We start from the raw sequence: 14994 nt of genomic DNA, 5'->3' as shown, positions 1-14994 counted from the left end.
TAATAATGGATAAATAAGAATAAATTAAGATCTTACTTTCTCATAATTTTTAGTAGTTTCAAAATTTAGTTACTTTTAATTGTATCCCAGTGGACTTATAATATGCTGTGTTGGAAGAATTGGTGAACTTTATTAATAACTGTCATATTATATTTGACGTTTAAAATAACATTTTTACTCAATTTATATAAAAATTCACATTATTTCAGGAACCCACTCTTTAATACTCATGTATCGTCATCGGTCTTCAAAAACAACAATAAAAGAAGTGTGTATGAACCTTTTTTGGAATGTATCACGAACAAGATTGAATTGTTTAGCTGCAATAATATCCGGAATACTCTTTTTTACTGGATGGTGGTTGTTAATAGATGTAATAGTGGTGTACCAAAAGTTTATGGATGAACATAGAGTCTACGTAATTCCGGGCGTCATCGGAACCGTTGCAATGATCGTTGTTAATTCTATTCCAAATCGGGTTGTTCACAAAGAATACGGAAATTGGAGCGTAACTGCGGTTTTGATTCTATTCGTGGGGTTGGTTATGGCTTTTGGTGCGGTGATTGGGGCCTCATATATTTTGGTGCAAGATTTTGTTTTGAATCAATCAGACAATTTATACGTTGGAATTGGGATTTTTATGCATAATATTTTAATTTTTTTAGCTGATATGGCAATTAAATTCGGTACTAGAAATATTTCAACATATTAACAATTATAAAGTATTTGTATTAACACAAGGTGTTTTTATTAATTGAAGAAAGGCAAAAAAAAATTGGTTTAAACTAAGGACGGTAGAATTTAAAAGGACTGATTAAATCTTTTGTTCATCTGTCATACAAAAAATGACACCAGTAGCTAAAAACTACGTCATTATTATTATTCCTGCCAGGCTGAGGGGAGCAGTCCCTCTCGCTACCGCGACCTATAAGATCTATTATAACTTAAACCCTCCAAAAGTTTAGGGCAAATGTAGCTCCTTGATGAAACTTAGTATTGTTCCAAAGCATTGTTCCTTTATGCTTGTAGGTGTTCAGGAATCAGTGACTCGTCGTTACAAAATCGACAAGTTTTATCCTCAGCTTGTTCAATGTAGAAGAGATGGTATTTTAGAGGCGCACAGCCGGTCAGGAAGCTTGAGAGCAACCTTAGATCCCCTTTGCTGAGATATAAACCCTCTTTGGTTTTGTTTTGCGTTGGAGTTATCATACTCTTTGTTTGTCTGTGACCTGGAAGTTCTTTCTAGCATAAGGCTATCAGATAAAGAATCCAGAACGGCTACACATTCATGAAATATTTTGTTCTTACATGTCTGCTCGTTCAACATTTTTGTTACCTTTGGAAAACCTTGTGCAAATACAGTGTGTTAATTAATTATCGTACCCGACGTCATCATTGCAAGTATGCAACCAACTACGCGATTTGCGTGTTACAATGCCTGTACTGTGATATAGGTTGCATACTTGCAATGATGACGTCGGGTACGATAATTAATTAACACACTGTACATCCGAGCGAGAAAGCAATGTTTTGAAACTCGAAATCTCTCGTTTTAAAATCGACTGGTCAAGTATAAAAAGTTTGTTTTGTTTTGATATAGGTATTACTGTAACACCTCGGCTATAGTGACATCGTACATTTTAGTATATTAAGCCGAGGCGGTACGAGGTTTGACACTAGCCTTATGGTGATATGGTATTAACTAGGGTTGTAATGAATGTTTGCATTCGCAATTATCAAGCTTTCGCAATTTTTAATGCGAAAGATTTGGTGAGATACACAAGTTCGCACATGTTCATGCGACTGAGAGACGCCACCGTCAGAACGATCGTGTTTAGTAGGAGAAATTAGAGAGATAGTTTACGGATATTTGTATTTATGTTGTTTTGAATATTTGATGAAGTTGTGATAAAGATGAGTAGAGGCCAAGGTTGAGTGATATATGGAACTACTTTAATGAAGGAGATTGAATGAAGGGACCAAACATGATTAGAGCTATAAACCTGTCTCACTTTACTCAATTCACCAACTTCTATTATACATCAAATCAGGTTTATTTGAAAATGCCATTTTAATCATTCCACACTGATGAAAGACGAACTACATAAAATTCAAACCGAAAGTCTTGGCCAATCTTTCCTATTAATTCAAGACTGTCCAACAAGGTATGTATTAGTATGTAATTATTTGTGGTTTTGCGTTTTTTTAATCATTAAACCATTGTTATTAGTTATTACGTTATTAATAGTTAGGACATTAACTATTAAAATCCGTGCGAGTAAACTATTCTTGTAAGGTGGAACAGTACGTACTATATGATGGAACGTTTCTTCAAAATAACAGATTCTATTGTTCTTTATTTAAGTACTAACAATAGAATATCAGTATTGGTATCTTCTGAAGACTGGAAAATTATGGAAAAATGTGTGAATATAAAGTAAGTAAGTAAGATTGTAAAGTAAATAACATATACAGTGTGTTAATTAATTATCGTACCCGACATTATCATTGCAAGTATGCAACCAATATCACAGAGATAGACAGCCTAAGTCTGGCGTCACAGAGATGGGCGGAGCTTATACCGACTTCCAAAATTTCGTTGCTAACCGCAGTTGCTAAGATAAATCGCCATAAAAATGTAATTTAAAATGTCACTTAGTTTATTTTAACACTATACTCTGTTTTTAAACCAGGAGTAAACGCGAAAGTCAAATTTACACTAGGAAAAATCACCAGAAAATATCACTAGATATTTTGGCGGTAAATTTAAATTAATAATTATAATTATTTATATACTTATTATTGTATTTATTTTCGTTTGCTATCGTCAACACTAAACATACAAATTAACATTGAAGTTATGAGTGTATTTATTTCAAAATATAATAAAGAAGGGTTTAAGAACACAAAATTTACAATAATGACACGAAACTGTCGACTTGTCAATAACCTAACCTTCAAATTCAAAATTGCCTGTGTGTGAACCTTCCTCGCATTCAACCAATCACGTGCAAGGTCAATCTGGTGACAAATTTAAAATACTCCTCCTGGTTTAAAAACAGAGTATAATTGAAAAATTGCATATGGGGATTTATCGTTAGCAACGAAGACGTTTGGAGTCGGTATAAGCTGAGCCCATCTCTGTGACGTCAAGGCTTAGGTTGTTGCAGCGTCATGTCTACAAAATCCATTCCCTAAATCCAAGATGCCACGATATATTTTCCTTCGTCAAACAAAAAGATTTAGTGACCTTCCTTTTTAAAATATATCTTGGCAACAAAAGCTTATTATTATATAAAATCATTCATTCTCATTCCTTTCAATATACTCGTTTAAACAAGACGTATAAAAAACTGCTCGACTAATTTAAATTAAATTTTATTTATTATGTTGGGAAAGTTAAATCCTATTAACAATCCCACAGTTGTCTATTTGCGTATTCAGATATATTTAGTGTGATATTGGTTGCATACTTGCAATGATGACGTCGGATACGATAATTAATTAACACACTGTATATACTATGTCACTTGTCATAGCTTGTTCAGCTTTAGAAGAAAAATTTACTGGTTTTACCTAGTTTACTAAAAAACGTTACAACATTTATCCATTTATCAGTTTTTTTATTACTATAGATGAATTACCAATTTGTTTTTCAATTATTATACAGGTATTCCGCATAAATACAAAATCTTATAATTTTTAAAAGCAAATAAATTCAACTTGTGAAGATGAAGAAGCCAAACATTAAAAAGAAAATAAAATCAATCCAATTGCATCCCTTCATCGTCATCTTTTTTATCATCTTTTGTAGGGGCCTCTTTTTTGTCTTTTTCTTTATCAGCCGATCCCTGTCCATTTCCTGATGTCGGCCCAGTTTTTTCCAATGCTTTCAAAAATTCCTGCATATTACCTTGAGCCGCCGCACTAATGGCTTCAGGATTAACTGCTAATTGCGACACAACCGGCGCTAACTGCCCCGATTCTAAAGCACTTGAAAATTGGGAGACAGCTTGTTGAAATTGGGGTGATGCCAATGTAGATCTAAGTTGATCCTGTATGTTTCCATCAACAGCAGGTAAATGACTTTGTAATTGTTCTAAAGCCTCAGGATTATTCATTAAACCTGATAAACTATCAGAAGTTAAAGCTGTTGATAAATCGACTGATTGTTGAGGTTGTGAGGTTGCTCCAGTTCTCGGTGGTAATGATAAATCTTGCAGAAAGCTTTGCAAATCAGATAGTTGTATTGGGGCGCTACCCGCAGTTCCCCCTTCGCTTGTTTGGATTGGAGGGCGCGTTCTCGTTGGTTTTGGAGCATTAGGCGTTTGAGGGGCACCTGATGCTGGAGGTGTTTCAACTCCAGGCGTTGTAACTTGACTGGAAGCTGTTGTTGGAGTTGTTGGCATTGTACGATGAGTTATTGCTGGGGTTGTTGTTGAAGAACGAGCTCCAGCTGTTGAAGGACGACTAAACACAAAAAATGTCTTTAATAATTCGTTTTTAAATGAGTTTTTTATTACCTAATTGTTCCTAATAAACTTGAAAGTCCCCCCATTTGCCCTCCACCAAACAATTGCATCAATTGCGATTGAGACATATTATTCAAAAGCGATTGTAAATCGGTATCTGCACCTCCTTGAGTTTGCACAGCTCCCGAAGGATTATTTAAGTACTCATTAATCCTTTTGCAATGATCCTCATCTTTATCTGCATTTGGTTCTTGAAGCCAAAAAAAGAACTTGCGATTTGATGATTTAAATTTAAGCAGATAAACTCGTCCAGTAGTGCATTGAGTAACTTTAACATATTCACAATCATCAGGAAAGATTATTAAATCGTCCTCGATTATTCCCGTGGTGCGATCTTGCCAGCAAAAGTGCATTAGGGAATCCTCACTTTGATAGACGTAAAGTAAACCTTTTCTTTTATCTGGGTAAACCATGCGACCTTTTAGGTTCATCTTTCCCGCTCGCATTTCGATTAAGTGTTTATTACCGCCTGTTGAACCAGGACCAGTAGCTGAGCTACCAAAAAGAGCTGTTGCAGGCATCTAAAAAGAAATTGACGTTTAGAAAAACCGAACATAACCAAAAATGGGGCTGATCATTATTATAATGTTAAAATTACCTTTGTTTGAATGAAAAGGTGTTGAATATAGTTAAGTAGATGGTGTGATGATGAATAAAGTGTATTTACCTTGCTTTTTTGAGTATTTATAGAAAATGCCACAAAGCTTAATGACAAGCACTTTTCATGTATCACTGTATCAGTGTTGCCAAATTAAAATAATTTAAATAATGATATTCATTTATAGTTAATAATTTTTTAAGTTTTGTAAAAAAATATATGATTTATAGAATTAAATGATTGAAAATGAACATAAATAATTTTGTAGCGAAGTTTTACATAGTTCATTTTATTTGCTAGTCATGTTAATATAGATATTCGTTGAATTTTTAGTTATTTCATAAGCTACAATCTTTAAAATTGCATTTAATAATTAATTTAAGATTTCTTCTAATTGTTTTAAATTAAATTGAATAACATTTAAAATCAAAGAGTAATTACAACAAAGATAATTTTACAGTTTACATTACAACGTTATTCGCTTTGTTCATAGATGGAGCTGATGAACTATCAATTTAAAATTAAACCTTACCAAAAGCTCAAAAAAGTTTTAGATTATTTAAGAAGCTTATCACGAATAATTTATTTTTTTAAATTTTATTTAGTGTTTCATCTTTGAATGTTCTTCGGCAATATCATAATAATTGGGAGCGCATCAAGGCTGGTTGTTACGTTTTCCAAGCCATTCCCTTTTCTTTCAACATACACAATTACCATCGCGCAATAATACCTAAAGGCAGCCACTTTAAAATCTATTTGCATCCGAATTATACACCGCGACGTCTTCTTATTCCGTCCGGGGCACGAAATAAGAAAATTACCCATCTCTTGCAGCCGAAGCACAAAGCTCAATTGCATACGACCAAATGGTCCTGAGCGCGCGAGTTTTTTCTTCGGTTCTTCTTCCGAACGGGGCGTAATCTGTAAGGTCAAATTCGAGCCCATAAATTAGGGATGGTAACCTCTCCATTGGCGGAACGAGGAGGGTATCAATTATTGTTCGAAATGCAATCCCCGCGATGAATTGAAAATGATACACGTGCGAAACTCCTCAACCAATAAGAACGCATCGAATAAATCATAGTCTTATCGAAAATTACAAGTGTAGATGTTTTTGATGACTATAAACTTTGTAAGCATGAAATATTCTTTTAAAATTTTCAAACGTAGTTTAGATCGTTTAGTTTTTTTTAGTTTTAGTAACTGCCGATCTGTTCTGTATGAGACGTTGAAGGAAGTTTTTGCTCGCAATAAAGCCTTTGTACTACATAGAAGCTTAAATTGCCCGTACAGCCGAGTTTCAGTTCCGGGTGGCGGCGGCGGCAGCGTTTCTAGCGGTTCCGACCAGCAGCCACAAAAGACCTCGAAGTATGACGTCGATATGGCGGGGACCCATTGTTCCCTACCGTCGGATTGATTTAGCCCCATTATGACGACGCCGTGTGCTAGCTGCTGCTGCCATCGGCGAAACTCGAGGCAGACAGGGCGGAACTAGTTTAGCGGAAGTGCAATTTACCTAATGCCGGTCTCTAACGAGACGCGTCTGTACGACAAAGGGCGTCTCGACGCCGCGCCGCCGTCTACACGGAGATTGATGCGACCTGGCGAAAACGGACCTTCTACGGACCCCATCATGGAAAGGGAACCCACACGGGAACAAATGGAATATGTTTGGCCAGACACTATCCATCAAATGAAGGGTACATAAAAGAAAATTGGATCACGATAATAATGATGATGAATAGTGTCTTTTTTGACCTTATAGTTTTAGTTTCCAAAAATATTTATGGGAATTTTTGGGCCAAACGATTAAGATACTATAATGATAAGAAAAAGATTTTATAAATGAAAACGCTATCTAAAAGTAAGTATTGAGAATGTGTCATGAGGAATTGCAGTTTGGAATCTCTTTTTTGCAGGCTGCAATTTCTCACTTGTGCAATCTGGAATCTTTTCCATGAAGCTTGGAGATTTGAAACCAAAAAATTTGTGATTTTCGTGATGTCTTAATCTTAGGTAAGCACAATCATCCCACGACACTTGAAACTTATTTCGGAAGTCGGAATCTGACTTGAATCATTACAATCTTCTATTTGAAGTTTGAGCAGCGTATTCTATCAAACATTCTTTCATCTTTCCAGAAGACGTCAAATTTGTTCTTAAAGACTGGAATCGCGCTTGAGTAATTGCAGTCTGGAATCTACTTCTTAGAGTGTGCTATTTGTAATTTGCACAATCTTACCATTTGAAACTGTCTTTTTATGAATACAGGACTTTGTGATTTTACCAGAAGACTTGAAGCTTCTTTTTCTTGTTTTATGATTTATGTAATCGTATCTTTAGAAACTGGACCTGTAAAGTAACCAGAACTGCAACCGTCACCACTAAGTAGTTACAATCTAGAATCTTCTTCTTTAAGTCTTGAATCTTGAAGTTGAAAAATCTTCTTTTGGAAGTCCGGAATCTGCCCTGAATAATTATAGCCTTCTTTCTGGCGTCTGAAGATTGTGAAGCTTATTATTTCAGGCAATCTTTTATTTTTACAGAAGACATCACGTTTGTTCTGAAAGACAGGAATCTCTTTTCGGCATGGAATCTTCTTCTTGAACGATTGAATTTTGTAATTCATCGTCTTGAAGTCCAAAACTGCATCTGAGAGGTTCAATCTTGAATCTTCTTCTGAAAGTCTAAACTGTGTCTTTTATGTAGTTTTCCTCTCCAATGCATGATTTTGTGATCTTAATGCTTCAAGCTCCTTATTGAAGTCCAGAAGTCTCCGAGAAGAAAATTTCAGAATGCGATTATTTATGAAAGATTTCCAACCTCAAAATAAGATTAAAGCCTTCCGTAAGATCACAGAATCATGCTTGGAAGAAGAAATGCGTACAAAATTTCTCAGATCAAGTTCTGGATTTCATGAAGGAGTTTGGGTTGGGTTGGATTTAGGTTGGTTAATTACTAGATAGAATCTGATCTGAGTAGATTCAAGCTGGAATCTTCGTACAACCTTCAACCCCCTTTTTAAAGATCGAAATTTCTGCATAATTAAAGTTAGGAACGTCTTCTTGGAGTCTGAATTTTGTGATTTGTGCAGTTTTTTTATGAAGACAGAACTTTGTGATCTTACTAGAAGACTTGAAGCTTCTTTTTGGTGTCCAGAATATGCTACGAATAATTGCAGCTTGAAATCTTTATGATTTATGTAATCTTATTCTTACAAATTGGATCTGTAAAGTATCGAGAACTGCAACCGTGTCAATGAAATTTGTAATCTATCTTGAATTACAAACTAGAGTCTTCTTCTTCAAGCCTTGAATATTGAAACTGATAAATCTTTTTCAAATTTTTTATCTTTACATAAGACTTCTCTTCTTCAGGAATTTTCTTCTTGAAGGATTAAATTTTGTAATTTATTCAGAACTTCAAATGCAGCAATCTTGAATCTTCTTCTTAGAGTCTGAAATGTGTCTTTTGTGTAGTTTTTCTCTTCAGTGCAGGATTTTGTGATCTTAATGGACCGCTTCAAGCTCCTTTTGAAGTCCAAAAACTGTCATATATCGCAGTCTAGAGCTATGCTCTTAGAGGCTACAGTTTGTAATTTGTAACATCTTACTTTTTCCTAACCTTACCCAACCCAACCCAAACTCTTTCATGAAATCCAGAACTTGACCTGAAAAGGCATGATTTTGTAATCTTACTAGAAAGCTTTAATCTTCTTTTGAGGTTCGGAATCTTTCATAAGTAATCGCATTCTGGAATTTTCTTCTCAGAGTTTCGTTGAAAATTCAACCTTCTTCATGAAATTCAGTGTCTTACATAGATAATTGCAATCTTTCTCTGAAAGCCTACAGTTTTGACACCTAAAAATTTATTTGCAAAATACTTCTTGTTGAGGTCAGAGTCTTTTTTCCGAAGTTAGGATTGTGTAGTTTTTTAGTAATTCTAGATTTTTGTTTGAAATGTAGACGTTGCTCGTTTCTGTACAATGATAGAGATGTGGAAATATGACATTCATAAAAAAATAGATATATTTATGATGAAAACGGAACATTTTTTGTTGCTTATTAAAAAAATTCCCAAATTTTTTCATATCAAACCCAACCCGAATTGCTTCCAAGAATTTAATTATATAAAACTCATTAGTTAGTCGATGTTATATAAAAAGAACGAGTTTCTCCTCTTAAATTCCTTAACATCATCGGGGCACGTTCCTTCACTTAACAACATTGTCTTTATCGAAATTATTTAAAATAAACGTTATGTTGATGGTTATTATTATAAATATTTATTCGATATAAATATTTATAATCGATTTGAATTGTGATTTTCTTTATCTATATTCTGATTTGCGAGTTACCTTTTCCGTCATCAACACGAAACGTAAACACCTTCGACTCCTCCTCGAAGTATCTCTTTTTTTTGAGTCCGCGCTCATCGTGACGCAACGCCGATGGAATTTGACGCACCAATTACGCTGTAGGTCCGCGGGGCTTTCGAACGTTGGTACTACTAAACTCAGTACACACGACGTTAAAAAGGACAGACAAACCGTGAACGAGACAGAAAGAAAAATTTTATATCCTACTCAATCTCTCTCTCCTTCTTAACTCTTTTAATTCTTCCTTAAATATTCCATCTTACTCGCTTTTCTCTTCATTTTCTTACCTTATCTCATTTTCATCATCATCTTTGTTTCTCTTTCTTATTATTATTCTTATCTTCCTTTTCCCTTCTCTTTAATTTTTCCCTTCTTTTGATTTTCGTTCCTTGTTCTTCTCGACTGGTTTGTTTACCAGCAGTAAAGCAGGAGGCCAGCAGCAGAAGCAAGCTTCAGGTCTCGTTCAGGACGTTCAGCAGAACTGGCTGGTTTCGTACTCGCTCGTGCCGAGTCCGTGGCGGACAGCCACAAACGACGGTTGTTGGTCCAAGTGCGCTCTCCTAAAACGTGATCTTAACTTTTATATTTCGTCAATGAAGATTTTTCGAAATTTTATTTTTAACAAACAAAAAATGTTTGAATAGAAGAAATTGTTTTTGTGATAATTTAGAGTTAAAAGAAAATATTTTCGGTGATTTTTTTTGGTTTCATTGAAATCTAAAAGAAAGTAGGATTTTTTTGGAAAGTATTTTCTTTTTTGCGTCGAGTTTTTGGGAGTTTGATTTTTTTGTTTGAGACTCTGTTTTTAAAACTTTTATTATTGTCAGCTTGGTTTTGGTGAAGTGAAGTGACGAAAGGTAGGATTCTTTTCTATTTTTCTTTGAATTATTATTTAAAAATACTGTGTTTTTGAGTTAATCTGGTTATAAAACTCAGATAAGATTTTATAAATCTCCGCTTTTTTATTTAAAACAAATTATATAATTTTTTTGTATTGTATTTTAATTGTAATCGTAATCACCATTTATCAAATTTTTAGAATTCACAAATTAACCTTGATTGTTATAATTAACTGCTTGAGTAAATGGTGGCGTTTACTTTTGAGTCATCAAACAACATATCTCTTATAAATCAATTAATTTCCATTTAGTTCCGACATAAACTCTTTTTAACACATAACATTCGATGGGGGTCCAAATTGATTTAACGTTCCCAATCGATTAATATTTATTTGCACAAATATTTAAAAATCGCCAATTCGAAATGGAAGAAAAAAACCTCTTGATTTAATACGAAATACTAAGTTGTTTTGCAACAAAACGTATTTTTAGAAAGGCAAACATTCTAAACGCAAACAATTATCACTAAAGGATTTTGGAATGCAACACGACTTGCTAAACAAATTATAAAATGTTTAGACTTTAAATACAGCGCGATTCAAAATAATATGTGTTATCACTTGGTGGTGATGTTTCGTTGTGTGTTTTAATTTCGTTGAAGTGGTAATTAATCAAATTCGCTACGTTACTATGTCATACCCGTTACAAAGTCAATAATTTTGCAATGGGAAGTTAATTTATGGCAGTAAAGCTTAAGATACTTTATTGTATCATTCCCAGTATCAAAACGAAGTAGGTTGTTAACCTAACAATAATCAAATTTAGTACAGGAAAACGTAGGTAAGAAAAAAGAAGTGTCACACCCGTTACGACGAGAAAAATTCAACATAAGAGCATAGAAACATAAGGAGCTTGTAGTCTGTTTTGATCAGTTTTGTTTTTTCTTCAAGTTTCTATTGTTGTTAACAACAAAGTTACAAGCTCTAAAGGATAACGCAGCTTCTTCGGCAGCGCCATCAGAAATTAAAGCAAACTATGGAAATTGACGAAAACATTTCAGTGACGTTTAATGTCGTTAACGTCGTTGACTGTTGCTAGACAAGAAAAATGTCTGTAAGTCTTGCACAAGTTGCTCTGACAGTGGCTTTGGTGGAAGATGAACAGAATATGGTTTGTTGGGTTGGGTTGGGTGCCATTCAAAGATTTCTGCAGACTTGTACCTTCATCAGACGACCTGGGTCAGGAAAAAATTGTCTGGAGCAAGGACTGGACCACAATTTGCACGAGATCATGTTCAGTGGACCAATGCAGAGTGGCGAAACGTACTGTTCTCAGACGAGTCGAGGTTCGGCTTGTATTTTCTTCCAGATGGTTGAGAAAGAGTTTGGAGAAGAGCAAGAGCTTTGCTCCAAATCGCTTCGATGTTCATCAAATCGAGCAATACGTTCAAAAGTTATTGCACTTTGAAACTGGTCATCATTTTATGTGTGATGATGCGTTTTTTATGCTGTTGAGTGTATTTCATATTCATGCATATAATTGAGTCGTAGAAAAGCATTTTCTTTCTAACCGCTGATTTGTTGATGTATAAATTAATTTTTATACATATAACATATTTTGAAATAAATACAGAAAGGAAGATATAATCTGTTCCCTTTGTAAGGAAAAAAGTTTCTAATGATATCCTCCTACATAATGGTATTTAAAAAAATTCTGAATTTTGTAAATGATTTCAAATATTTAGTGATAATACAAAATTAATGAAGAGTTTGGCCACTTTAATGCCTAGTTCTATTTCGTTACCATCATCATCATTCTGTGGCGCTACATCCGTTGGTGAGATTTGGCCTTCTGAACAATCTGCCTCCACTCCACTCCATTAAGTGCTGTCAGTTTCCAATTTTGAGCAGCTTCTTTATGTCACACCATCCATCTCATTCTAGGTCTTCCCATATTTCTTGGTATATCTGGTTTGCTAGTACAGTATTGAAATAAATGTTTGTAGTTGGAACTCTAGTGATATCAGCAAGAAGTACACTCAAGTGTTTCTGTTTTGCAGATAGAGATGATAATGCCAGAAAGTAGTTGAATTCAATTAAATTCAAGTCATGCAAATGTAAATTTACTTCTTTAAATTTTTATAAAAATATTCCAAAAATTATATCAATTATGGATGAGCACAAGATGGTACGTTGTTCTTAATCTCTATTTTTAAATAAACCTAGAAACGGATTTTCAATGCTAGCTTAAATATATTTCATGATCTGTTAATGTCAAGACGTTAATGAAGGTTAATATTTTTATCATGCTGAGATTCATCAACGAACAACGCTTATTACTACAGCAAGTGTATCGTTGTCAGTTCAAAATGAGCCAAATCAATAGATTGAATCACATGGTAGTGAATTTTGCAAACACCCTTACAAGAACAAGTTAACTCAAGAATTGAAGCTTCTTGATGATTTGAAGCGCCGAAACTTCTCACATTGGCCTCTATTGAACTTTCCTTAATTTCATGGAAAATCATCTCAGCTAATTTTTGACTTCATATTTCCAGTTTTTCTTTATTTTTGTTCGTAAAAAGCACTCGCAGTAGTGCTTAAAACATATTTTAAGAAATAAAGTTTTGAATTTGTTATTTTGTTATTATTCTACAAATAAAGCTTGAAATAAAGTTGTTCGAGAGAAAAAAAAAATCATAATTTTCCTCCCAAATAAAAAATGTTTATTACAAAAATATTTGACTTCACAAATATTTCACAGAAATTGTGTTGAATGAACAAATTTAACACAATTTAAACGTTTTCTTTTTCTTGAAGAATTTTAGGAACTCATCCAAAAAAAATGTCTATGTTTAGCTGCTTAGTTTTGAAAGTTGTAGGCGCTAAAATAGTTTTGGTACCATTGAAGCGGATTTATTTTCAAATGGTTTTATTTTTAGATCTTATTATGTTTCTTTAAAAAGTAAAAAGTACCCAGAATTCGCTTCAAATTTAGTTCATTCTCATTTGGCACTCATCTAAAGATACTTTTATATAAAAAAAAAATTATAGGCACTTAAAAACGTTAAAATGGAAAATGCGTGCTGATCTTTTCCGTTAAATACACAACCGCGGCAATTATCCAAAACGGTTCTTGCGTGAAATTTGGCACACGACTCTCTCAACACATTGTGTGTGTACATATATTCGCAATACCCCTTTCACTAATTTGACGAAAGTTACGGTGTTTTCGGATGTGAGCCAAACGAAAATAGAAACACCCTTCCTTCGCTTTAAATAACAGAGCAAGAAAAAATCTTTCCTTCTAGTTGGAACTGACGTTCCATTTAGAAACGTGTTTATTGAATTTGGCACTTTTCAAATTAGAAGACGGGCTTCGTTTTGTTCAATACAACTAATTATAGAATTGATCTAATTGGTACTGTTTTAAAATGGGATAAAAATTTCTGTATTTTTTTATGTATCTAATCAAGCTATTGTTTATCTTAATCAAAACATTGAAATTCTATGCAACATCCGCTTTGAATCGTTTCTATATCGCGTTCGCACTATTTTTACAGACCGTAGTCTAAATATACCACCACCTTGCACCGTCCAGACTTCGTATACGCGATAATATTATATTGTTTGGTTTTAATAGGTTTATCAAAAAAAAAACTATTAAAAATTTGATTATTCTCACACTTATTTATACGTTTAATTTTAAAACAACCCATAAAAAGAATAAAAACAAAATTTATAATAATCGAGTGATTTCAATGTCATTCTCCGTCTAGACATTTTTAAAAACATCTCGGGCCTTTTAAACTGCCGCGCGATGATGTAATTTGACGACATTACCTAATTGCTCGTCGGCATGTAATTTGTTTTGACTATGTCTATCGACTTGGAAATTACTAAAAAGCAGGATGATGGCGTTTATTTACACAATAAAAAAAAATCTAAAAGTACAGTAAAACCTCGATATAACAAAACTCAAAGATAAAAGTCCGTTACATAAAAAAATTTTAATTTGCAGTATAAAAACTCTGAAGATGTACTAATGTTGGTACTAGCTTTAGTTCAATGAAAAATATACAATAATCTAACGCTGAATAACAATTAAAACTAGAACTAGCACTAAACCTAGAACTAGAAACATTCGGGTTTAGCCGCACGTCTCTCAAGACGGCTAAACCCGAATGATTCTAGTTTTAGGTCTTGTGTTAGTTCTAGTTATAGTGCTAGTGCAAAACTAGAACTAACACTAGACCGAGAACTAGAAACATTCGGATTTAGCCGCACGTCTCTCATGACGGCTAAACCTGAATGATTCTAGTTCTAGGTCTTGTGTTAGTTCTAGTTTTACACTATCACTCTTACTATGTAGAATTAAAACTATACCTAGAACTAGAATATACAACTGTATGAATACTTTTGTGTGTCGAATAAGTATGGCATAAAATGTTTTGTGCAAATTTATGCTGGAAATCAGTGTAAAGGTGCTTTCTGTCTCAGTAATATACCAAGTAAAAAGAATTCCTAATCCTTTATTTGAATCTAATCGTAATAGTACTGATAGTTTGAAAAAAAATTATCATATGATGGAATTGTGATAAAAAATAAAAGGTAGTTTCCCCCGAATTTATTATAATCAAAGGAAGGT

The 14994-nt window shown here is 33.8% G+C and overlaps 2 protein-coding genes across 3 annotated transcripts in view; one reads left to right on the top strand and one right to left on the bottom strand.

The window, feature by feature from the left end:
• Window positions 1–3602: 3602 nt before the first annotated feature.
• LOC111424534 (proteasomal ubiquitin receptor ADRM1-B-like) lies at window positions 3603–5300 on the bottom strand. Of its 2 annotated transcripts, none has more exons than XM_023058107.2 (3): window positions 5200–5300; window positions 4524–5053; window positions 3603–4470 (listed from the first exon to the last, which is right to left on the bottom strand). In XM_023058107.2, exons 2-3 carry the CDS (start codon window positions 5051–5053, stop codon window positions 3765–3767), a joined length of 1236 nt encoding a protein of 411 aa, XP_022913875.1. In that variant the 5' UTR covers window positions 5200–5300; the 3' UTR covers window positions 3603–3764. The 2 variants fall into 2 exon arrangements, with proteins under 2 accessions (XP_022913875.1, XP_022913874.1); XM_023058106.2 differs by having other exon boundaries at window positions 5131–5272.
• Window positions 5301–9969: 4669 nt separating this feature from the next.
• The window catches only part of LOC111424549 (Follistatin), a 35638-nt gene continuing 30613 nt past the window's right edge, over window positions 9970–14994 (top strand). The window contains exon 1 of the mRNA XM_023058127.2: window positions 9970–10365. The gene's annotated coding sequence lies outside the window, so the exon portion shown is untranslated. The remainder of the gene's footprint in view (window positions 10366–14994) is intronic.

Source organism: Onthophagus taurus, chromosome 7, assembly GCF_036711975.1.
Source record: "Onthophagus taurus isolate NC chromosome 7, IU_Otau_3.0, whole genome shotgun sequence".
NCBI lineage: Eukaryota > Metazoa > Arthropoda > Insecta > Coleoptera > Scarabaeidae > Onthophagus > Onthophagus taurus.
This window is presented reverse-complemented; position numbering and strand designations above follow the sequence as displayed.